Here is a 24,633-nt window from a genome sequence, read left to right on the forward strand (position 1 = left end):
CTGGTGTAGTTGGGTGGATCCTGATTTCAGGGCAGGCCACCACGAATGGAACAGGATAGAGGGCCCATAGAGAGACAGGCCACTGTTCTGAGTTTTGGTATTTTCTTCTTCCATTCTCTTTGCGTGCATTGTACCCAGTACATTTTTTCTTGTGTTGTTCTTTTGTGGTTTTGTTTGCTTGTGATGGTCTCAGTGGGCCAGTGACCAAACAGTTGTGCTCCACGGTGACTTTGCCTTCCCCACACACCCAGAACTACAAGTTGAGGCACCTCTGGTCTCCAGTGGGAGCACACATTTCCACATGCTTGGGTCAGAAGGCTTGGTTGGAGAGGGGTATGTATGCAGAAAATCCTGTTGCACTGGACCTCATTGTTTCCTTGCTTCCTCTCTGAGGAAAGTTGGTGACCTGAGGTTAGCTCTGACTTGGAACAATAATCGTCAAATATGCTCTTAGCCAAAACATATTGTGGTTATTACTGTTATTATTATTTGGTTAGGATCCCCTGTAGCCCAGCCTGGCCTGAAACTAAACAGCTATAAGATGACCTTGAATTCCTGATCCTTCTGCTCTGCCTCTTGACAACTTTCTTCCTTGCTCAGTGTGAATTTACAAAGATTGCTCTTGAAAAGATGCAATTATGTGAAAGCATTGCCAAAGGGACCCCTGCTGTCAGGAGGGGAGGGGAGGAACATGTTCAAAAATTTCCTGGCATGAAAACAGAAAGGAAAAAAAACCCTGCTTAATTAACTTCCACATTTTGTGTGTATGCCCAAGAATTCTTAAGTTGTGTTTATATGTACATCCTTACATCATATATATACTCTAAAAGCTTGCTGAATAATGGTGTTTCAATGTCTTCCTCACATTTCAACTGAATTATTTTGGGGCCCTAAATCTAAACCTAATTCTTATTAATATTTGAAGGTTTTGCTTGTTTTGAATGTATGGTTTTATTTTCTTAGTTAACCATGTGTGCACAGTCCCTTACACCAGAGTCATCATACTTGGGTCTCTAGAAAAATAATGATAAACAACAAACAGTACTAATAATGTTAGTGACTAAAATGAAAGTTACTGAGTTCATTGTACAACGATCTCAGATGCTCTTTTCAGACAGGACATTTTATGATGAATTTTTTTTTTAATGAGGCACAAAATGGCTCTTAAGCTAAGGGCTGGTTTACAGCATGCTCTTGAAAACAAGGTTCAAAATGCATCCTGAAGTCATAACATCAAATGATTTACAGAAATGGACACAATCAACTTTATAGATATGGTCTTCTGGGGATAAGTATGGCAGGATGCAAAACCCTGGACATTTTCTTATAAAACCTAATGAAAACATACATTCTTCCCAGAAAATGAATATTTTCATAAAACCAACTATGTATAAAGCAGGTATTCAGTGAATGTCAGGAGAGGGACCAGGTTAAAAACTAACACCAAATAAGTAGCACTGTTGCTGTATCTGGAATTTCTATCTTGTTTGGAAGGCAGATACAAGAAGACAGTTAATCCCTGTATTTAAGGCAGAGCATCTGCATAAAGAGAAGCAATGCTTTGCATCTCCTGTTCCTTTTCTTTCTCCTCCTCTTCTACCTCCTTCTTTACCTTGTATATGTGAAGCAAATGTTCTACCTCTGAGCTGCATTCCTAGCTTCTGTGCAAAACAAGTAGATACAGATAGTCTTTGCATATGATAGAGCCAGATGCTAAATCTCACTAAAGCTTAAAGGAAGTAACTTGTTATGGGACAAATGAAAGAGAACACAGAGAAGGCAACAGGCATAGAGGAGGATGTCTTAGTAACAGCAGTAACAGAACAAGATAAAAAGACTTCAAGAGAAGTTTATTACAGTCGGCACAATGGCTGGCATTAATAAATAAAATGCTACATGCTCCCATCCTTTAGGTGGGAATTCTGTATTACTATCAGATTACGAAGACTTTGTTCAAGGCATTTACTACTTAAAAGGTTATTTGTCCTTCTACAGAGAGTTACTGTTTGTGAATTAGTTACCCAGTACTGTTCTTAGTCCTGAACACACAGAAAATGATTCATGAAAGCACCATTCTTTCTCTAAAAGCTTACAGCCTTGTGGGGTATTCCACCATAAACAAACCTATAGAACATGCAAAGAAATGTATACATCACTATAAAATCCACTATGAAACCTAAAGAAAAGCAAGAGGGATCTAACACCCCAGAAGGGATAAAGAACATATGTATTCAAAGGTCCAGAGTTGAGAACATTTTAGTTCCATAGGGGAAATGAAAGAAAGTGAATTTGTTTGGAATATAAATGGGAAGAAAGTAATAATAATATTAACAACAACAATAATAATAGTAATTGCCAGAGCCTGCCAGTAGAGTTGAATTGTTCTTGAGTCTGGAGTGAGGACTGAAATTGATAAACCAACAGACAACACATGGGACCTTTCCCAGAGGCTCTAGTGGAAGCTAGATGCCTTGCTTTATATCAGACTCCTCTTAGGACAGAGTAAAAACACTTTAGTATAATGAGTTAAATTCACAAGTAAGTGAAACAAGAGGTGTGATTTTGACAAGGTATCCTACATGCTGTCTCAAAGAAAAGAAGCTAGACTTGGAAATTCTTCACTAACTCCAGTGAAGGCCTTAAAAAGCAGTCTTTCTGCTGAGACTTAAATATCAAAGCAGCTGGTAAAACAGCAGTTCCCAACAAGAAATAACAAAGACTAAAGAGGAAGCTGAGGAGATGGTTTAGTGATGAAAAATACTTTCTGTGGGGCTGGAGAAATGGCTCAGATGTTAAGAGGACTGGCTGCTTTTTGTCATGAGTTCAATTCCCAACAATCACATGGTGGCTCACAACCATCTATAATGAAAATTGTTGCCCTCTTCTGGCATGCAGGTGTATATGAAAACACAACATTATATACATAATAAATCTTAGAACAAAGCAAAACATTCTCTACTTTTTTGCAGAGTTCCTAGCATGTCCATGGTGGTTCACAATCTTCAGTAGCTCCTGTTACAGGGAATTTGATGCCGTATGGCCTCCTGGGAAATAAGACACACATGTGGTACACTTCTATACATACAAGTAAAATAATCTTATCACTCATCTACACAAAAGATAAAAAATACCCTCTCAAAAAAAAGAGGTCAGCAGGTGTGGTGGCACACACTGGATCTCAGTGATTTTGAGGCCACCCTGGTCAACAGAGCTAGTCCAGTCAGGCAAAGCTACATAGAGAAATCCTGTCTTGAAAAGCAAAGCAAAATGACAACCAACTAACCAAACAAACAAACAAACAAAACAAAACAAAACAAAAAAGATCATAAAACAAGTGTGGTGACACATGCCTGTAAATGGAGCATCAGGAAGGTCAGGAATGAAGGACAACCTGGACTATATGAAACTCAGTCTCAAAAACAAAACAGCAGCAGCAACAACAAAACAACACAAGAATCTGAGTGCCTGAGATGCTTTGGGACATTAAAAATTTTATCTTAATTCCTGTCTCCATAGGAAGCTATTGAGGAGTGTAGTTCTTTGAATGAAAATGACCCCTACTATCTCATATGTTCGAAAATCTGGTCCCCCGTTGGTGGAACAATTTTGGAAACATTAGTAAGTGTGATCTGGTTGAAGAGTTGTGTCACTGTGGGTGGGCTTTGAAGTTTTAAAATCCCACACCATTCTCAGTTAGCTCTTTGCCTCATACTTATAGATCAGGATGTAAGCTCTTAACCACTGTTTGCTCTGGTGCTCTGCCTGCCATTACTGTCTGCCACCATGGTCTCTGCCATGATATTCATGGACTTATCATCTGAAACTCTAAGTACCCAAACAACTGTTTCTTCTATAAGCTGCTTTGGTCATGATATCTTAGCATAGTGATAGAAAAATAACTAAGACAAGTGATTTGAAAATAGGATAGAATTGATTTGTTGTACACTTATCTCAAGGACCTTTTTGTTCTATAAAATTAATAGTAAGATTACAAAAATTTAAACATACACACATTTTTATGCACTGCCTGGGGATGGGTCCATGTGGTCTTGTTCTCAATTCCCAGCATAACTTAAAGGGGAAACTTACACAATGTTCTGAGCCCTTGATGTCCTGCAGATGAAGGAGGAGGATTCCTCAAATTCCTTGCCACAGGAACCCAGTTATGTGGCACCAACCTTGACTTTCAGATGGAGCAATGCATCTACAAAAGGAAGAGTGATGGTATCTACATCATAAATCTGAAGAGGACCTGTTGCTTTCGGCTCAGACTACTGTTGCCATTGAGAACCTTGCTGATGTCAGTGTCATCGCCTCCAGGAACACTGGTGAGCAAGCTGTGCTGAAGTTTGCCGCTGCCACTGTAGCCACTCCAATTGTTGCCCCCTTCACACCTGGGATCTTCACTAACCAGATGCAAGCAGCTTCAGGGAGCCATAGCTTCTAATGGTAACTGATCTCAGGGCTGAAACCAGCCCTTCCCAGAGGCTGCTTAGGTGAACCTGCCTACCATTGCTCAGTGCAAGACAGATTCTCTGCACTATGTGGACATTGCCATCCATGTAACAAGGAAGTTCACTCAGTGGTGGATGCTGGCCGAGGAAGTACTCCTCATGCATGGCACTATCTCCTGTGAGCAGTCATGGGAGGTTATGCTTGGTCTTTACTTCTACATATACCCAGAGGAGACTGAGAAAGAATAGCAGGCTGCTGCTGAGAAGGCCATGACCAAGGAGGAATTCCAGGGTGAATGGACTGTGCCAGCTCCTGAGTTCACTGTCGCTCATCCCGAGGTGGCAGTCTGGTCTGAGGGTATGCAGGTGCCCTCTGTACCCATGCAGAAGTTCCCTACTGAAGACTGGAGTGTCCAGCCAGACACTAAGGACTGGTGAACAGCTCCCACAGCATAGGCCACTGATTGGGTTGGAGCCACCCCTGAGTGGTCCTGAGCTCCTCTGCAGAAACCTGTGCAAACAGAAAAGGTGGAAGGAAAATAAAGTTCCTAAAAGCTGAAAATATGCACACACACACACACACACACACACACACACACACACTTTAGAAACAATAGTTTTGAGTGTTGGGTGTAATGGTACACTTCTGTAATCCTGGCTCTTAGGAGGTTGGGGCAGAAGGATGGTGAACTTGGGCTATGTAGTGAGATCATCTCAACAATAATGACAAGACTAGAACAACTAGAGATTGTTTTGAGGCTGGTGTATGTAGCTCAGTGGTAAATCATGTGCTAAGCATGCACAAGGTGGTTCTAGGTTTCATTGTTATCTCCAAAATACCAAACAACCAAAGCAGAATATTGGGGCTGGAGAGATGACTTGGAGGCTAATAGAACTGGCTGTCCTTCCAGAGGACCTGAGTTCAATTCCTGGCAACCACATTGTGGTTCACAACCACCTATACAGGGATCTGATGCCCTCTTCTGGCATGCATGTAGAGAACTCATAGACATAAAAATCAAAATCAAAAAAAAGAAAAAAAAATGGGCCGAAGAGATGGCTCAGAGGTTAAAAACACTAGCTACTTTTCTAAAGGTCCTGAGCTCAATTCCCAGCAACCACCCCCCTCTCTACTCCAGCATGCACACAGACTGCACCAACAGAGTCAGCTTTGTGGAAACACACCCTGTTCAGGTACTAGGGATCTGTACTCAGAGGAGCCCACCTTTGTTCTAATGCTCTGCTAAAGCTTTTGAAATCTTTAACTTTTGAACAAGGGATCCTTCACTTTTGTTTTGCACTGGACTCTGCAAATTATGTAGCCAAGGCCTGTGTACCAAATATTCAATCTATATAAGAACAGCCTGCAAAGCCTCTCAGTAGCACTGTGACCACTGCAGTCCCAGATACTTCGAAAAAAAATGTCAAGACACAATGGCCTAAGACACAGTCTGTCAGCCATCTCTGGATTTCTCTTTCCTGCACTCCAAACAGAGTTCAAACTGAAAATGTGTGCTTGGTACACTAACTTTTTTTTTTCTCAAAACAGGGCTTTTCTGTGTAGACCAGGCTGGCCCTGAACTCAGTGCGACCCACCTGCCTCAGCTTCTTTGAGTGTGGGCTCACGGGTGTGTGTCACTGCTCCAGGCTTACAGACTTAATTTTAAGACTGGGTCAATATCTTGCTTTTTGTCTTTAGGTTTTCTATATAAGGACTTGGAACATAGCTCAGTTGGTAAAGTGCTTGCCTTGCATCCATGAAACCTCGTGTTTTGTACACACCTGTAATCCCAATAAGGAGGTGCAGTCAGGGGCATCAGAAGTTCAACATCATCTTAATGTGCTTGGAATTTTTGAGGCTAGCCTGAGATAAGTCAAACCTGATTTTCAAAAATAAGTTTTACATATAAAAAGCCATTTTTTTACACACATGGAACCAATGAAGAGGGAAAAGGGTAAGGAAGGTATTATAAACTATCAAGATGGGAAATGACAATGATGTGAGTGTGAAATGGACATGTGGGAAGTAGGAGCAACAGGACTGAAAGACAAATGTGGGCCTGAGTGAAAGGCCAGTATCGAGGGTAGCAGTCATTGAGATTTTTGCTTAGGCAACTTCATGTTTTGAGATATGGCAGTCATCAGGGAAATTTCCACATCTCTCAGTCTCCTAAGTTATGGGTTGTGAGAAGAAATCTGAAGGAGCCCTGGTTGTGGCTGCAGGAAATATGATCAAATCCAACTCTCAGACTACCTGCCTAAACTGTAGTGGCTAACCACAGCAAGCATTGGCAATGCCTGTACAGTGAAACCACTTACCCCACCACAGTCCACACGGGGAGTATCAGGCTGAGAAATCCCCCCACACTAGGAATCAGCTTCATCTTGTCTTGTAAGGCAAGAAAGGCTGTCTTCTCTCTTGCATAGCTTCATCACTTGAGGCTCCCAGCCCTCAGCAAAACAAATCTGGACTTGGATTGTTCTCTCCCTTGTTAGTGAAAGATGATGGTAGTTATCTTAGGAGGTGGAATGGCCTTTAGCCAGCCTCATCAATCAGGCTGTCCTGTCCAGGCTTATCAGTTTCAGCAGCCTGGCAGTTGTTAGGTGAGAAACCAAAGTATATCTTCAGTGGATGTTAATGTGTTCATGCATAGATAGAAACACACAGTACTTTTAGGCCTTTACCTTATGTCATGGGAAAACTTCATTTACAAAACAGCCATTTAAATGTCCACTAGTCTATCTAAGACCTTAATAGAATAAACATAGTCAAGAAGGTAGTGCTCAATTCTAGGTTTGGGAAACAACTTCGATAAAGAAAAAGAAAGAAATTAAAATAAACTTGCAAGTTGGGAATGTAGTTTAGTATTAGTAGGATGAACAATGATTACCTCAGGTTAATGTCAGTATTTTCAAAGAGAATTTAAACAATATGCATTTAAAGAGTAAATGGGGGCTGGGGAGATGGCTTAGTGGTTAAGAGAACTTGATTCTCATCCAAAGAACTAAGTTCAGTTCCTAGCATCCATGCTGGATGCTCACAGTTGTCTCTCCCTCTAGATCTGGGGTCTCTGACACTCTCTTTTGGTCATCACATGCACACACATACATACATACACACAAAGAGTTATACACACACAAAATAAACATAGATCTTTTAAAAAAGGTAAAATGAGAACCCTATCATTACAAAGTCAACCCAAAATGGATCAAAGGCCAAAATATAAGAGTTATAAGTGTGCAAAGGTTACATAGTAGTGAACGTTCATGATGTTAAATTCAATAATTAATTTTTAAATATGACACAAAAATCATAGAAAACCAATAAAACTTTGGACTTCATCAAAGTAAAATACTTTTTTGAACCAAAGGGTAATATCAAGAAGATAACATGACAGTCTACAGAAAGAAAGTCTGCAGAGTTTTTATTTGACAGAAGTCTAGTTTTTAGAATAACAAACACAACAAAAACAAACAGGGCTGGGCTAGGGGTATGGCTCAGTAGAACAGAGCTTGCCTAGCATGGGGGAAGCCAAGGGTTAGACACCTCAGCAGGGTGTGGTAAAGGTGTAGTTAGGCAGAGGACTAGAATAGATATTTCTTCAAGGAAGATTTAGAAATGGCAGTCATACAGAGGAAAATATGCTGAACACCATGAGTCATTAAAGAAATATAAATCAGGAGGACAGTAAGACATCTACTCAGCTAGGCCTGGTGGTTAATTCCATGCTGTTAACCTCAGTATTGGGGGTGAAAATTAGGCTGGAGAATCCAGAGTACAAGAGTAAACTAGGTCACAGGTTAGTTGGGTCTCTAGTGAGACCCTGTCTTAAGAGCAACAGCATAAGTTAATAATTCACACTTATTGGGCCAGGCAGTGGTGGCACACTCTTAATCCCAGCACTCACTCAGGAGTACAAGGCAGATAGATCTCTGAGTATGAGGCCAGCCTGGTCTACAGAGTGAGTTTTAGGACAGCCAGGGCTACACAGAGAAAACCCCCCCTTTTTTTAAACAAGCTAAAAAAGTAAAGCAAAACAACAAAACCCCAAACAAACAAACAAAAAGTAATCTATACCTCTTAAGATATCTATAATATTTTAAAAAAACAACCAAGGAAACAACTGTTGACAAAGATATAAAGATAGAAATAAAGTTAGAATTCTTGTTCAGTGTTGGTAGGTAAAATCATTACCATATGTAATTTACTACTGTCCATTAGTGCTACTCTTAAGGATATACCAAGAGAATTGCAAACTGGTACTCAGGCACTTTTTTTTCTTTTAAGATTTATTCATTTTATGTATGTGAGTGCTCTATCTGTATGTACACTTGCATGCCAGAAGAGGGCATCAAATCCCAGTACAGATGGTTATGAGCTACCATGTGGGTGCTGGGAATTGAACTCAGGACCTCTGAAAGAGCAACCAGTACTCTTAACCACTGAGATATCTCTTTAGCTCCACTCACATATTTTCTATACATGGTCATGGCGCTAGAGAGAAACAATGCTCTATGCTCTAAATCACCAGTGGATAAGCAAGGCCTGATTTGTACATAGAGAAGAGGGTTATTCAACAGTAAGGAAGAATGCAGTACTGATGCTCTGATATAGTTCAAGGCAGCACTAATGATAGAGCATGGATAAAACTAGGAAAAAAGCCAGGTGGTGGTGTGATGGCTCACACACTTAATCCCAGCACTCAGGGGGCTGAGGTAGGCAGATCTCTGTGAGTTCAAGGCCAGCCTTGTCTACAAAGAAAGTTCCAGGACATCCAAGGCTACACAGAGAAACCCTCGCTCAAAATATCAACCAACCAACCAACCCAAAAGCAAAAACCCAAAACCTAGGAAACAATATTCCAGACAAGATTAATTCAAGTTATAGGAAACAGGCAAACCCATAGAATCAGAAAGTGAGTGGTTATTGCCAGGGCCTAGAGAGAGAAATGGTAGTGTATATTTAATGGATTTTGGGTGGGTGATGAAAATGGTTTGAAACAAAAAAGACAGCTGTATTCGTTGTCCAATGGTGAGATATATTAAATGCCACTGCAGTGTATATTTACTTTTATGATATATACATTTATTCCAAGTATAAAAAGATTGTTTATTTTATGTGTATGGATTTTGCATGTCTCTGACATGAACTGACTGCCCTGCTCTTTGATCACCTCCCCTTTAGGGAGCAGCCTTACCAGGCCACAGAGGAAGACAGTGCAGCCAGTCCTTATGAGACCTGATAGACTAGGATCAGAATGAAGGGGAGGAAAACCACCCCTATCAGTGGACTGGCAGAGGGGCATGGGTGGAGAAGGGAGAGGGTGAGTGGGACTGGGAGAGGAGGAGGGAGGGAGCTACAGGGGGGATACAAAGTGAATAAATTGTAACTAATGAAAATTTAAAAAAAATAAAAAAAGAAATAAAAAATAAACTCAATCGACTAGGATAATCTCTAGACTGGACAAAGAGCCCCATGAATTTATCTGATTGCACTTTTGCAATAGAGCAACTTGGAAGTTAATACCTGTTTCAGCTACCAGAGCTTTGAAACAAAAAAGCAGTGAAATTCAGGTGAGCAGGGCTCCCTGGGAAGCGACAGGACCATTTCAGGAGGATCCCTGGGATGCCCTGTTCTTAGGTGGAACCCAACTCTCTTGGGCACTCAGAGGAAAGCCCAAGGTGAACGCTCCCAGCCCAGGAATCCCAGAAACCATAGGTGTCTCTGAAGATTGCGCAAGTCTTTTCCTCCCCCGCCAGCTCGGTGGCATGTTTCTAAAATCCCAATCTGCACAACATAAACAGAAAACGTTCAGCCAGAAAGCCTCGGTGGTGCAAATTAAAAGCTTCCAGCAGAGGGCGGGAGAATCTTTGCTGCGCGGCCAGTGGCAAGCAGGCAGCAGAGAAGAGCAAGCTTTCCAGTGACCTCACGACCCTCCATGCCCTTCTCCCCCACTGCAAAAGGGAGAGAGAAGGCGGAAGGAAAGACCCCTGATAGAGGAAAATAAAGAATAGGGGAGGGGGCGTTGAGGCAGAGGGCGGCCTCTAAGAGCTCCCCCTCGGAGCAGCTGCCCACTTCCTGAGCCGAGGGTCCAAGCAGCCTCGGGGGAACCCGAAGGCCGAGCCCTCGCAGATGGGGCGGGGGAGGGGCTTGCGCGAGGCCCAGCGCAGGCGCAGTGCGCGCCTCCATTGTCAAGCGTGACGTAAGCGCCATTGCTATGGCAACAGCCGCCAAAGGGAAAAGGAAAATCCCTTTGGGTTGCGGCGGCGGCGGCGGCGGCGAGGGTTGGCGACTGGAACCCGCTTCCCGGGCACGATGGCGGCGGTCGTGGCTTGGCTAGTGGACTACTTCATCGTGGAAGGCTGAGACCAGGAGAAGCCAGGTAAGGGTGTGGGGCAGGCGCTGTCCCGGGCTCCGCCTCCGCCTGACCCGGGCTCCGCCTCCGTCCCCTCGGGCTCCGCCTCCGCCCCAGGCTCAGCCTCTGCACACACTAGGCTCCGCCTCTGCTCTCCCAAACTCCGCTTCCCTCATCCGCCGAGCTCCGCCTTCACCTCACAGGGCTCCGCCTCCCTCCGCATCCGGGCCTCTCCCCGTCTCTACCCCGAGTTCGCTTTCGTTCCCGGGCTCCGCCCCCCCTCCGCTAGGCTCCGCCTCTGCTACCACGGGCTCCGTCTCCCTCCTCCGCGGGACTCATCCCCTGCCCCCCCTGGCTCCGCCTCCGCCCCTCGGGCTCCGCCTCCGCCTACAGGCTCCTCCCCCGCTCTGCTTCTGGGCTCTGCCTCCGCCCCCAGCAGCCATCCAGTGGGCTAGGCAGTGCTGGGCCTGGCATCGCAGCTGGGAGGCTGAGAGGAGAGAGGGTTGGGTCCCAAGGTGGAGGAGCCTGTTGGCCATCGCGGAGCAGGCGATGTGTGTGAGGGACGCGCTAGACGGCAGTTGCGAGGCAAGGCAGGGCTGTGCAGCTGGGGGCTGGAGGGCTGGGCGGGTCGGGAGAGCCTGTCTGAGTTCTGCCAAGAGCTTTTGTGGAGGATGCTGGTACCTGGGACCACGCCCTCTTGCTGCCAGTGTTGGGAGGGCGGGAGTACACTCTGAGGAGTTTCTAGGATACCCTTGTGCTCTGCATCCTGAGGAAGAGTGATCCTGGGGATAGTCCTCCAGGAATGGAAGTGCAGAGTCCGGTGCTGCCTCCTGCCTGCCCTAGGGCGGGTAGAGTGGGGGAGCTTGGACATCCCAGTCGAATGAATGCCTTAAAAATGTACTTAAAAAGGCTACAGGATCCGTGCACATTTCTAGGAATATTGTTTCAGGACGTATGTGCCAGCATTCCAGAATGAAATGACTCTTCTTAGGTAAAGACAGCCACTGCAGGTGCTCTCTCTCATTTAGATTTCACGTGATTTAATTGTTCTCTTTATTCATCAGAGAATTCTTCATAAGGAACAGTTTGGCAGATACACTGCTGTTTATACTTTGATGGACTTGTACAACCAATGAAAGACTCCCAGGAGCCTATCTAGAGGGGGAGACCCCGCTTCCCAAGGAACAGCGAGACCAGCCTTCGGATGCAAGCCGCAATAGGTTTATTTTGATACACGGGTACCTGGGGCGACCAAGCCTATCTGAGGACTTGCGCGGCAGATTGTGAGCCCAGTCAGGTACCCACCCGGAACCGGAAGGCGGGAAAGAATGCAGCGAGGTAGCTCTTGCTATACCGCGCCTACTCTACATAGTGTTAACAATCGCTGCTTATCTTTTGGTCTTTCACCAGGAGTTTACAGGGTTCATGCGGGCTTATTTTCCTATTTGTATTTCTTTGGGTTGCTATGTGTAGATAATCAGGATATAATAACAAGGTTACTGTAGAGCTGGGAAAGCTCTTTTATTTCAGGTTTATTCCAGTTTTACACTTGCAAGGAATTTTAGCTACCAGCCCTGCAGCCCCTTGTCTCAGGAGGTGCTTGGTTGTGTTTGGATGATTGTTAGTCGTTGGTAGCACTAGTGTACTAATGTTCTACTCATCTCTTTTTTATTATTTATTCATCCCTAAGAAATTGTTTAAGAGCAGGGACCCTTCACATTTTTTTCTCACTATTATCTAATTGAGGTCATTTAAGAGAATCACTTGCAGGTCGGTAGGATGGCCTGCTGGGCAAGCCTGGAAACCTGAGTTTGATCCCTGAATTCCTGAAAAGGTGGAAGGAAAAAATGATTGCACAGAGTTGTCATCTGACCTTCCCATATGTTCACTGATATTCATCCTTTACCCACATCATGAACACTCCCCCCACACACATACACAATAACAAAAGAAGACTGTGGGCTGTATTTAGAGAATCTTCTTGCTGCTCCAAAATGTCATGTCATTTCACTTTTCAGTCTCTTACAGACATAGTCTTACCCAGACTGCCAGTGTGGAGAATCAGCTTTGTTTTTAATCTTGTTCAGTTTTCAGTTACATTGTTCTTCTCCTTACAACAATTTTATTTAGTTTGTTTTTTTGACACAAATTCTCTCTACAGAGACCTGGTTGTCCTGGGCTTCCCTATGTAGACCAGGCTGGCCTTGAACTTACAGAGATCTGCCTTCCTCTGCCTCCCAAGTGCTGGAGTTAAAGACCACACACAACTTCCCCACAACAATTTTGAAACAATAACAAACTTGAAGATAGTTCCAAGTATGTACAGTTAATTGTTGTTTTACTTTGCACATTTTGAAAGGAAGCTGCTGACCTTATGCCCTGTCACTCAGAATGGTCTAGTGTTGATTTTATACAAACAAGAACTTTGTCTTACATAATGACAGTTCAGTTATCAAATTTGGTAATTCACACTGACACAGTATTACATTTAATTTGGGTTGTGTTGACTATGTTATTACTCACATAATTGTCGAGGAAGTGGGTACATTTAAGTGTTGCATTGTTTCCTTATCTTTTCAGTCTCTTTCAATATGGAATAGTTCTGTCATCTTTTTCATAATCCTGTCACTTGTGATGACTGTGGGTCAGTTATATTTTTTCTTCATTAATTTATTTATTTGTTCATTTTACATCTCACAACCCCACTCCCTCCTCTCCTCCCAGTCCTGCCCTCATCCCACTCACCCATATTCCCCAGATAGCCCCCAACCAACCCACCCTGGCACATCAAGTTACATCAGTATTAAGTACCTCCTCTTTCACTAGGCAAGACAAGGCAGCCCTGCAAGGAAAATGGGATCCAGAGGGAAGCAACAGAGATAGGAGCCCAAGTCAGAGACAGCCCCTGCTCTAGTTGTTAGGGGACCCACTTGAGGACAAACAGCCCATGAATTTCATATGTGGAGGGATCCTAGGACTAGTCCAGGCATGTACTCTTATTGGTTCTTCAGTCTCTATGAGTCCCCATGGTCCCAGGTGAGCTGGCTATGTAAGTCTTGTGGTGTACTACCCCCTCCCAGCTCCCTAAATCTTTCCTTTAACTCTTCCACAGGACTCTCCAAATTCTGCCTAATGTTTGTTTGGCTGTGGGTCTCTGCAACTGTTTCCATTATCTATTGGATAAAGCCTCTCAGATGATAGTTATGTTAGTGTCCTGTCTACAAGCATAGCAGAGTATTATTAATAGTGTCAGTTGAGTCTTTTCTATGGGTTGGGTCTCAAGTTGTGCCAGTCACTGGTTGGCCATTTCCTCAATCTCTGTTCCATCTTTTATTCCTGCATATCTTGTAGATGACAAATTTGGGTCGAGGGATTTGTGAGATGGTTGGGGTCCCCTCCCTCCTCTGGCTACAGGATGTGTCTACTTCAGTTTCAATATCCCTGCTGCTAGGAGTCTCAGCCAGGGTCAACCTCATATCTTCCCAGGCACCTCCAAAATTCCAGGTCTTCATCTTATCTCAGAGATGCCTCAACACCAATTTCCCTTCTTTCTTAGCCCTCTTACTCCCCCATCTCCACTTTACCCACACATGATCCCCCCTCCTGTTCCTCTCTTCACCCCCCTCTCCCACCCACTTCCTCTCTCACTCCACTTCCCATGTCTGTCCCCTTCTTAGTGGGATTCAAGTATCCTCTCTTCTACCCTCCATGTTACCTACTTTATTTAGGTCTGTGGGCTGTACCATGGTTATTTTGTGCTATATGGCTAATATCCCAGGTTAGTTATTTTTATAGACTCTCTCTAAGCTCTTTGTGTTCTCATAGATCAATATATAAACTGGGACAAGGGTATCACAAAAGTATAACACATTGTGTCCTATCAGGTGGTACATATTTTGACTTTGATTACTTGTAATCAGTGTTTTCCAGGATTTTCTACTACACAGTTAATACCTTGCACCCCCATGAGTGCCTTGACACTCTGTGTCTTGGTCCTCATCAGAATGTTAATGCATTTGCCATACACTTACATCAATATGGATTCATGATTTATGTGCCTTCTGTAGTGGACTGGACTGTTACTGTTTGTTTTAGTCTGCTGCGGCTAAGTGACAAATGATTTATAAACAAAGGCTTTACTTTTCAGAGTTGTGAACTCTGGAAAGTCTAAAGTTAAATTATGAGGTCTAGTTGGGGGCATGCTTATCTAGTCCTGTTCTCACTTTAAACTCAGTGTTATAGGATCTCTTCAATAAGGTTATGAACCTATTTATAAGGGCTTCACCTCCCAGACCTGGGTACCTCCCAAAGATCTCATGCAGCTCTGTTACTTTGGGTCTTAGGACTTCAACATAGGAATTTTGGGAGGACATAGATATACGTATCATTTTGATGTTTAAATTGTTTTGTCATTTGACCAATGAGAGCTTATAAATCTGGCTTCTGTGTCTTTTATTTTCTTTCCATTTTTAATCTTAATTTTTACTCATTACACTTTATTCACATTGAATCCCTCCATGCCCCCTCCCTCCTCCTCTCCCAATCCCATTCTCCCTCCTCCTTCTCCACACACGTGCCTCCCCAAGTCCACTGATAGGGGAGGTCCTCCTCTCCCTTCCCCTGATCATTGTCTATCAGGGCTCATCAGGAATAGCTTCACTGTCTTCCTCTGTGGTCTGGTAGGGTTGCTTCCCCCTCAGGGGGAGGTGATCAGAGAGCAGGCCAATCAGTTCATGTCAGAGACAGTCACAGTTCCCATTACAATGGAACCCACTTGGACACTGAACTGCCATGGGCAACATCTGTGCAGGTTTCTAGTTTATCTCCATCAATGGTCCTTGGTTGGAGTATCAATCTCAGAAAAGACCCCTGTGCCCAGATTTTTTTAGTTCTCTTGTTCCCCTTGTGGAGAACCTGACCTCTCCAGGTCTTATTATTTCCTACTTCTTTCATGAAGTGCTCTGCACTCTGCCCGAAATTTGGCTACAAGTCTCAGCATCTTCTATGATACCCTGCAGGGTAGAGCCTTTCAGATTCCCTCTGTGGCAGGCTCCTATCATGTTCCCTGTTTTCTCCCTCTTCTGATGTCCATCCTCTTTGTCTTTCTGAATGTGGATTCAGCATCTTAGCTAGAGTCCTCCTCCTTCATAAGTTTCTTTAGTTGTACAGATTTTAGTATGTTTATCCTATATTGTATATCTAGTATCCACTTATGATTGACTATACACCCTGTGTGTCTTTCTGCTGCTGAGATACCTCACTCAGGGTGATATTTTCCAGTTCCCACCATTTGCCTGCAATTTTCATGATTTCCTTGGGGGTTTTTTTGTTGTTTTTGTTGTTGTTGTTGCTGAGTAATATTCCATTATGTAGATGTACCACAATTTTTTAATCCACTCCTCAGTTGAGGGGCATCTGGGTTGTTTCCAACTTCTAACTATTACAAATAAAGCTAATAAAGCTGTTACAAACATGGTTGGACAAATGTCTTTCTTGTATACTTGGGCAGCTTTTGGATATATGCTTAGCAGTGGTATAGCTGAATCTTGAGGAAGCAGTATTCCTAATTGTCTGAGAAAGTGCCAGATTGATTTCCAATGTGATGTACAAGTTTACATTCCCACCAGGAGTGCAGGAGGGTTCCTCTTTCTCAATATCCTCTTCATCATGTATTGTCACTTGAGCTTTAGATCTTAGCTCTTCTGATGGGTGTAAGGTGAAATCTGAGGGTTGTTTTGATTTGCATTTCCCTGATGATTAAGGGCATTGAGCATTTAAGTGTTTCTCTGCCATTCCTCTATTGAGAATTCTCTGTTTAGCTTTGTACCCCCCCTTTTTTTAATTGGATTATTTGATTTATTGCTCTTTAACTTCTTGAGTTCTCTATATATTCTGGATATTGGCCCTCTGTCAGATATAGAGTTAGTGAACATCCTTTCCCTATCTGTAGACAGTATCCTTTGCTTTACAGAAGCTTTTCAGTTTCATGATGTCCCATTTATTGATTGTAGCTCTTAGAGCCTGTGTTTTTGGTGTTTTGTTACACCAGCAAAGACACAAGACCTGAGAAAGAGATTTTCCTGGCACAGGCAAGAAGAGCATAAGAGTCCTTTCCAAAGCAATGGTTTGCTTCAAGAAAGCAAGCACCGGAATTTAACTTATGGCATATGGATAAGTTCAAATGTGGGTTTGTCTACTCAGAGACATTCTAAATTAAGTCCTATTCTGAATGTGAAAATAATGTAAAAATAAGAGATAAAAAGGCACTCTTGTCATTTCTTGGCAGAAATAGATGTAAAAATTTTAAAATTATGGACAGAAATGCCTCTGGAATGTTTACTTTTGACCACAGTTCTTAGCTGAAAATGAAGTAAATGAGGCCATGAAAGTAGATTTCTCAGGGAGCAATGACATCTGGTAATAATATCTGATCTATGAGAGGGATATTACAATGCTACAGTTCTCACTCACAGAAGGGACATAGAGCCCAATTTCAGAAAACTTCTAACATCGCTGTGTACACAATCCCTCAGGAAAAAAATCTATTACTTGAAAGATAGTTTGCATTTTGAAATCATTTTGATACATGATATTCCTACATAGCCAGGCCTGTTTTAGAAGTGTCCGTGGAGTTGGGCATGGTGGCACACACCTGTAATCCCAGCACTCAAGGAGGAAGAGGCAGACAGATTTATGTAATTTTGAGGATGGCTGGGTCTACAAAGTGAGTCCAGAACAATCAAAGCTACACAAGAAAATTGTGTCTCAAAAACAAAAAATAAAAAACTGAGAATACAGTCTGTGGAACAATCTGGCCTCAGTCTCAGAGAGATCAGCCTGCCACTGAATCCTAGGTTTAGGGTGACAAGGATGCACTTCTGAGCCAAGCTATGATTTTTAAGTCGTCTATCCTTGAATCAATAAATTAAAGGATAAAATAAGATGTACAGAGGAACCATTTTCCTTTTCAAGAACAACAATAAGTCTTCAAATTCTACAAATAATTTCTGTCATCTATAAGTGGCTCCATTGCTTTGTTAATTTGATCATTTATAACTGGATATAAGGTATATAATACTAAAATCTGTACAGCTAAACAAGCTAATCAAGAAGGAGGACCCTGGGTAAGATGCTCAATCTTCGTTCAGAAAGGCAAACGGGATGGACATCAGAAGACAGAGAAAACAGGGAACTGGACAGGAAACTACCACAGAGGGCCTCTGAAAGACTCTATCCAGCAGAGTATCAAAACATATGCTGAGACTCATAACCAACCTTTGGGCACAGTATAGGTAATCTAATGAAAGAAGGTGGAGATAGAAAGACCTAGAGGGGACAGGAGCTCCATGAGGAGAGAAATAGAATGAAAAACTCTGCACACAGGGATATTTGGAGACTCATAATCCAAACAAGAACCACAAATGGAGATAATGTAATACCCGACAGATTTAGCCCATTGCAGCTTAGTGTCCAAGAGGGTACCCTAGTAATGGGAACAAGGACTGTCTCTGACATGAACTCAGGGCCTGGCTCTTTGATCACCTCTGCCTGCAGGGGGAACAGCCTTACCAGTCCACAGAGGAAGACAATGAAGACAGTCCCCATGAAGCCTGATATACTAGGTTCAGATGGAAGGAGAGAAGTACCTCCCCTATCCAGTGGACTGGGGGAGGGGCATAGGAGAAGAAGAGGGAGAGAGGGTAGGATTGGGAGGGGATGAGGAGGGGTCTAGAGCAGGGATACAAAGTGAATAAACTGTAATCAATAAAAATAAAAATGAATTAAAAAGTGCTGGAGTGTGTTTGTGTATACATACATGTTATTGTGTATATGTGATAGAGTACAACTTATTGCTATTTATTATCTACATCCCATATATAAGTTCTTGACATGGAACACAATGAGTCTTTTGGCCAGTGACCACACTGGCCCTTATTTAGCCTGAAAATATATTTACGTATATGCTAGTGTGTGATTTTGCATATACAGCAGCCCAACTATAGAAACATTAGAAAAATCTATAGCACTGATATGAACTACTCAGGGATTGAGCTCAAATCATCAGGCTTAGCAATAACTAAATTTACCCACTGAGACAATTCTCTGACCTTCACTTGCAGTTTTGAGAAATTCTTAAGAATAAGTCTTTACTCCTAAGAAGGAACTAACACATTCCAAAACAAGACAGGAGTGTATAATTTTCATTTGCAAGTAGAATTTATTATTCAAATAATTTCTTTTTCTTCCATCCTCAGATGACAATATATTCATAATCAGAATAGAAGACAATATTGTACTGATGTAATTTTTCAAGTAAGTTTTATGAGTCTCAATGAGCTTAGTGGGGAGTGTTTGTGGTATGCAAAAGAGACCACATACCTTGAAGATCATAGAACCATGACGAAAATAGATCCCACACTCTTCGTATATCTGTCATAGCCTAAGAATGAATAGTCCATCACACACATAACATGTCTTTTTGAAATAAATCTTGTTGCTGTTACATTAACTTTCACTTCTAGATAAATCTCTAAGAAGGCAATACTTCAAGATGATATGCCATATAGTAAATATGGGAACATGTAGAAGCATGAATCTTCAAACAATATATACATACATACGTACACACATACTATTAAGCATCAATTAATTATTTATATCCAAGCAAGGCTTAAAAAAAAACATCTTAAATGAATTTGTGAAAACATAAAAAAGTACAAGTTCTCATAGACCCTTTCTTGAAAACTATGATCTCACACTGTCTGATATAAATGAGCAATGCGCCACATAGAGGATGTGGATTCCATTCTATGCATTGCAGCAGAAAAATACCTATAACCAAGTGGAAATGCATTAGAACATGAACAGCCACCACAGAAGGAATATCAGAACAACCTAATAAACTTCTGTGAATGGATTTGCTACACACACAGCAAATTTAATACCTACTCCAATGTTTCAAAATTCAGACCACAACCACAATTGGTGATCTCCTCCATTATAATGAAGTGAACATGGTAAATAATTACTTCTTCTGAGGCTCTGATAAAAACAGATTCAAAATAGTTTCTTTTCTTGGAAATGAATACATTTATTATGTCCAAAGTAATAAACACTTTTCCATAAATAAGATTGCTCTCTTCTACGAATGCTTTTCTACTTCCTGACATCAAGATGATATATTAATATTTAAGATATTTACAGTACTGGATACATGGTTTTGCAGTTAAGACAAGTTCATTCCCAGGACCTAGGTCAGGTTTTTGACAACTTTCTATAATTTTTGTTATGAGAAAATCAGTGGGTCTGGTCTATATGGAAAGTAAAGTGGACAGGCACATGAACAGACAAAGACAAACTGTTATCACGTAAGAGAAATTAGAACAAATTCTTAAATATACTCATGTTTTACTTGTATAAGCATTCATTACTGAACTCAGGTGTTGAGGGAACTACAGGCTTATCTAGAAATATCTTCATCATGAATTCCTTCATGTAACAGAAATCAAACATGTAGGTTTGAAATCAGAGAAATGAATTCTTTTCAGTTGGTGGTATCATTTTGGGAATGTTTAAAAAATGTATCCCTGCTGGAGAAAGTATGTTACTTAGGGTGGGCTTGATAGTTTTCAGCTGCATACCATCTGTAGTTCCCACTCTCTGTTTCATGCTGCAGGTGGAGGTTGTGAGCTCCAAGCTTCCTACTTTAGCTGCCATGTATGACATTTGTTTTGCCCAATTTAAAGTGATCCCATATCCTCTCCCATATCATAAGGCAAAGTAAACACATTTGGAAGTTGCCATAGACATTGTGTTTGGTCACAGAAAATGCACTAATATGCACACATAAATTTTACAACTGGATGATTTATTTCATGTAATTGAAGTGAATTGTGAAATAAAAATGGATTATCTTACTGTTTCAATCCATATGCCTTTGGTCAATGAGATTTCAATTGGAAACAAAATAAGGATGGATGTCACAAACACATGCATACATCGTTGACACTTCTTAGAATTTTCCTCCAAACTAATCTAGTGTAATTGAATGCAAGTTGGTGGGTCAAAGACCTTTACAAATCTTTTATTCTAATAGATGTTCTACAGAATGAGTTCTTTTAGGTTCTCAAAGGCTACTGTGATATGCAAAGCCTTTAAGATGTAGCCCACAGAGTAAAGCTTTTACTCTTATATAATGGTAGCATGAAGCAGAAAACCTTATCATACTGACTATATTCATGGTTTTTCTCTGCAGCATGACTTTTTCTCATGATTTCAAGGAAAACCCTATGAAAAGGATTTACCACATTGCTTATTCAGAGGGTTTCCCTGCAGTGTGTTTTCTTTTATATATTTGGAGATAACTGAATTAAGAAGAGGCTTTATCACATTGAAGACATGTATAAGGTTTCTCTCTACTATCTGACCGTTTGTATACTTGAAGATGACTTTGATATGCAAAACATGTAAAAGCAAATTGTATGTGGGAACATGCAAAAGCAATTTGTCCTAAGTATTTCCTTTTAGTTACCAGCATTCATTGATATATAGGGTGAACATAAGTTCAAGTTCATAGTCCCTAGGAAAGCTGTAGACTTCTCAATAGCTGACCGGCTTTAATTACTTAACTTTTGTTGCCCAAAATGACTGTTCCATACCATGATTTCTGGTCCCCTAACATAATGACTGACCCAAACCACAAATTCTCTTTATTAAAACACAATACCTTTTCCTAACCACAAAAGAACAAATGGATATGATTGTTTTGACTGTTAAACCTACATTTTGCATCAGGTGACTTCCTCTAAGACATAAACAAATCCCATATCCCTAAACCATGACTAATGGAAATAATTCAGTTGTAAAACGCTAAAGATGTTTATGATTTTCAAGCTCAGAACCTCTGTAACTTTCTGGCTCATTGGATGGGTAGGCATCACAGTTAAACATTATGTGTCCTTCATCAAACTGGATGACAATATTTTTTTTATCGGTATTGATCTGTTTGAGTTATAATGGATTCAGTGGACAGAAAGACACAAAAGCCTTACCATATTCATTATATTCTCAGATTTTTCTCTCCATTTTGAAACGTTTATGATGATGTAGAATATAGATATGTGCAAAGGTCTCCCATTTTAACACATTCATAAATTTTCTCTCTGTATGAATTCTTTCCTGATGACGAAGATTATACAAATGTGGAGTAGCTTCACCATGTAAATACACTCATAGTCTTTTGTTCCAGTATGAATTCTTTCATGACATTGAAGATAATTGTGAAGAGCAAATTTTTATTAGGAGATGACTGTTTTGTGAAAAGGCTTTACCACATAGATTACATGATTAAGGTTTCTCTCAAGGGTGAGGTCTTTTATGTATTAGGAGATGACTGTTACATGCAAAGGCTTTCACACATTGATTACATCCATAAGAGTTCTCTCCAGTGTGAGCTCTTTTTTGTATTAGGAGACTACTGTTACATGCAATGGCTTTATCACCTTAGTTACATTCATAAGGCTTCTCTCCAGTGTGCTTTCTTTATGTCATAGGAGATTACTATTATGTCAAAATGCTTTATCACATTGGTTGCATTCATAAAGTTTCTATCCAGTGTGCTTCTTCTATGTACATGGAGATTATTATGGCATGCAAACTTTTTCACTCATTGGTTATATTCATAGGGTTTCACTCCAATAAGTGTTCTTGTTCAAGATAAGTCTTACATGAAAAGACTTCATGACATCAGTTATATTCATAAGGATTTTCTGCAACATGAATTTTTATGTCTTCGGAGAACACTGTTATCTGCAAAGGCTTACCACATTGGTTACATTCATAAGGTTTCTCTCCACTGTCAGTTCTTCTATGTAGCAGGAGATGACTGTTACATGGAAAGGCTTTACCACATTCATTACACCCATAAGGTTTCTCTCCAGTGTGAGTTCTTTTATGTCTTAGGAGATGACTGTTCGATGCAAAGGCTTTACCACATTGGTTACATTCATAAGGTTTCACTCCAGTGTGAGTTCTTTTATGTACTAGAAGACTACTGTTCTGTGCAAAGGCTTTACCACATTGGATGCATTCATAAGGTTTCTCTCCAGTGTGAGTTCTTTTATGTACTAGAAGACTACTCTTGAATGCAAAGGCTTGATGACATTGGTTACATTCATAAGGTTTCTCTCCACTGTGAGTTCTTTTATGTACTAGAAGTCTACTGCTTCATGCAAAGGCTTTACCACATTGGTTACATTCATAAGGTTTTTTTCCACTGTGAGTTCTTCTGTGTAGCAGGAGATGACTGTTAGATGCAAAGGCTTTACCACATTCCTTACACTCATCAAGTTTCTCTCCAGTGTGAGTTGTTTTATGTATTAGGAGATGACTGTTACGTAGAAAGGCTTTACCACATTGGTTACATTCATGATGTTTCTCTCCTCTATGTATCCTTTTATGTCTTAGGAGATGACTTTTATGTGCAAAGGCATTCCTATATAGGCTACGTTCATAGTGATCTGCACCAGTATGCATACTTTTACATGTGTGGGGACTACTGTGATGTGCAAAGACTTCATATTGAGTATCTTCAGGGAGTTTGTCTGCACAATGATTGTTTTCATACCTGCAAAGATAATTGGCACATATGACACTTTTTCCACATTCATTACACTAATGGATGTTTTTGACACATGACTTAATTTTGCAATTTGAATTAAAGGTAAAGAAGAATTACATTTTGAGTTTTCATCATTATTTTTATATTTATGATGTTCTTCTCTACGGGTTGTTTTGCATATTTGAAAATACCTGTGATGGTAAAAATATTTTTTTACCTGGCACACATTTATCATATACTTTCTTCTATAGGATGTTTTACCACATATTTATAGAAAACTAGAATACCTCAGAGCTTTAACACACTAACTGGATTAATAACTTTCCCTATACTGTGCGCCAAACTAAATATGTAAAGATAATTGTTAGAAAAAGAATAATTTGTATATTCCTAAAACTTATATTTTTTGCAGTGTGATTTTGTGAGAATTCCTAATGAAGGTGAATAGCCAGGTAAATGATGTTAGTGTATATTCTGTGAAAATGTGCCAGTACAGGTGAATGCTGATTGATGAGCCAGCAACCAGCTAAGTACTGACGAAATCATATTATTGTTGGTTCTATGGCTGATCACCTGTCATATATTTTGTAAACATTTGTCCTTCCTTACTTATCTATTGGAAATAATAAAGAGCTAACAAGTGATTGCACTGCACAAAATGGAGGACAGAACTTCTGAGTGAGAGAGGGTTGCTGGGAAGAAAGCAAATGATAGGCTACTCACCAGCATGACAGTGAGGTTAACAGATGGACATGACCATGAACAAAGAAGTAGAGCTGGCCATGCATCCGGACACTGTGCTAGGTTTGTGTTAGGGAAAAAAAGGGTTCAGAATCTGCCCAGTTAAATATTAAAAAGCCTCTGTGTCATTATTTGTACTGCTGGCAGCTCTAAATCGCCCATATAAAGTATAATAGGTATCAATTTTTAAACATCCACTCAAAATGGGGACTACTATACCTTTTAGTTGTTCTGGGTGGTACATTGTTTCTTTCAATATACATATGTTATAATGACTTGTATACATTGTGATACATGATTATATCACTATTAAAGAATAATAATAAATAACATGATTTCATGATGCATTCACACATATCTGAGTTGTAGGAGACTAAACAAATTTCACTTTTACCTCATAGCGCTAATGAGTAAACAATTTAAACATTGATCTTGTGTAAGTATGATTTCCTTGCATTCTTTC

The 24,633-nt window shown here is 41.0% G+C and overlaps 1 protein-coding gene across 1 annotated transcript in view; it reads right to left on the reverse strand.

Moving 5' to 3' along the window:
* Positions 1 to 22,861, reverse strand: part of LOC132650829 (zinc finger protein ZFP2-like) — a gene marked incomplete at both ends in the record, with an annotated part of 49,009 nt that extends 26,148 nt beyond the window's left edge. The window contains 2 exons of the mRNA XM_060376141.1: positions 19,317 to 19,328; positions 22,623 to 22,861. Coding sequence (XP_060232124.1) covers positions 19,317 to 19,328; positions 22,623 to 22,861 — 251 coding nt within the window. The remainder of the gene's footprint in view (positions 1 to 19,316; positions 19,329 to 22,622) is intronic.
* Between the last annotated feature and the right edge of the window lie 1,772 nt (positions 22,862 to 24,633).

Source organism: Meriones unguiculatus (assembly GCF_030254825.1).
Source record: "Meriones unguiculatus strain TT.TT164.6M chromosome 13 unlocalized genomic scaffold, Bangor_MerUng_6.1 Chr13_unordered_Scaffold_33, whole genome shotgun sequence".
Classification (NCBI taxonomy): Eukaryota; Metazoa; Chordata; class Mammalia; order Rodentia; family Muridae; genus Meriones; species Meriones unguiculatus.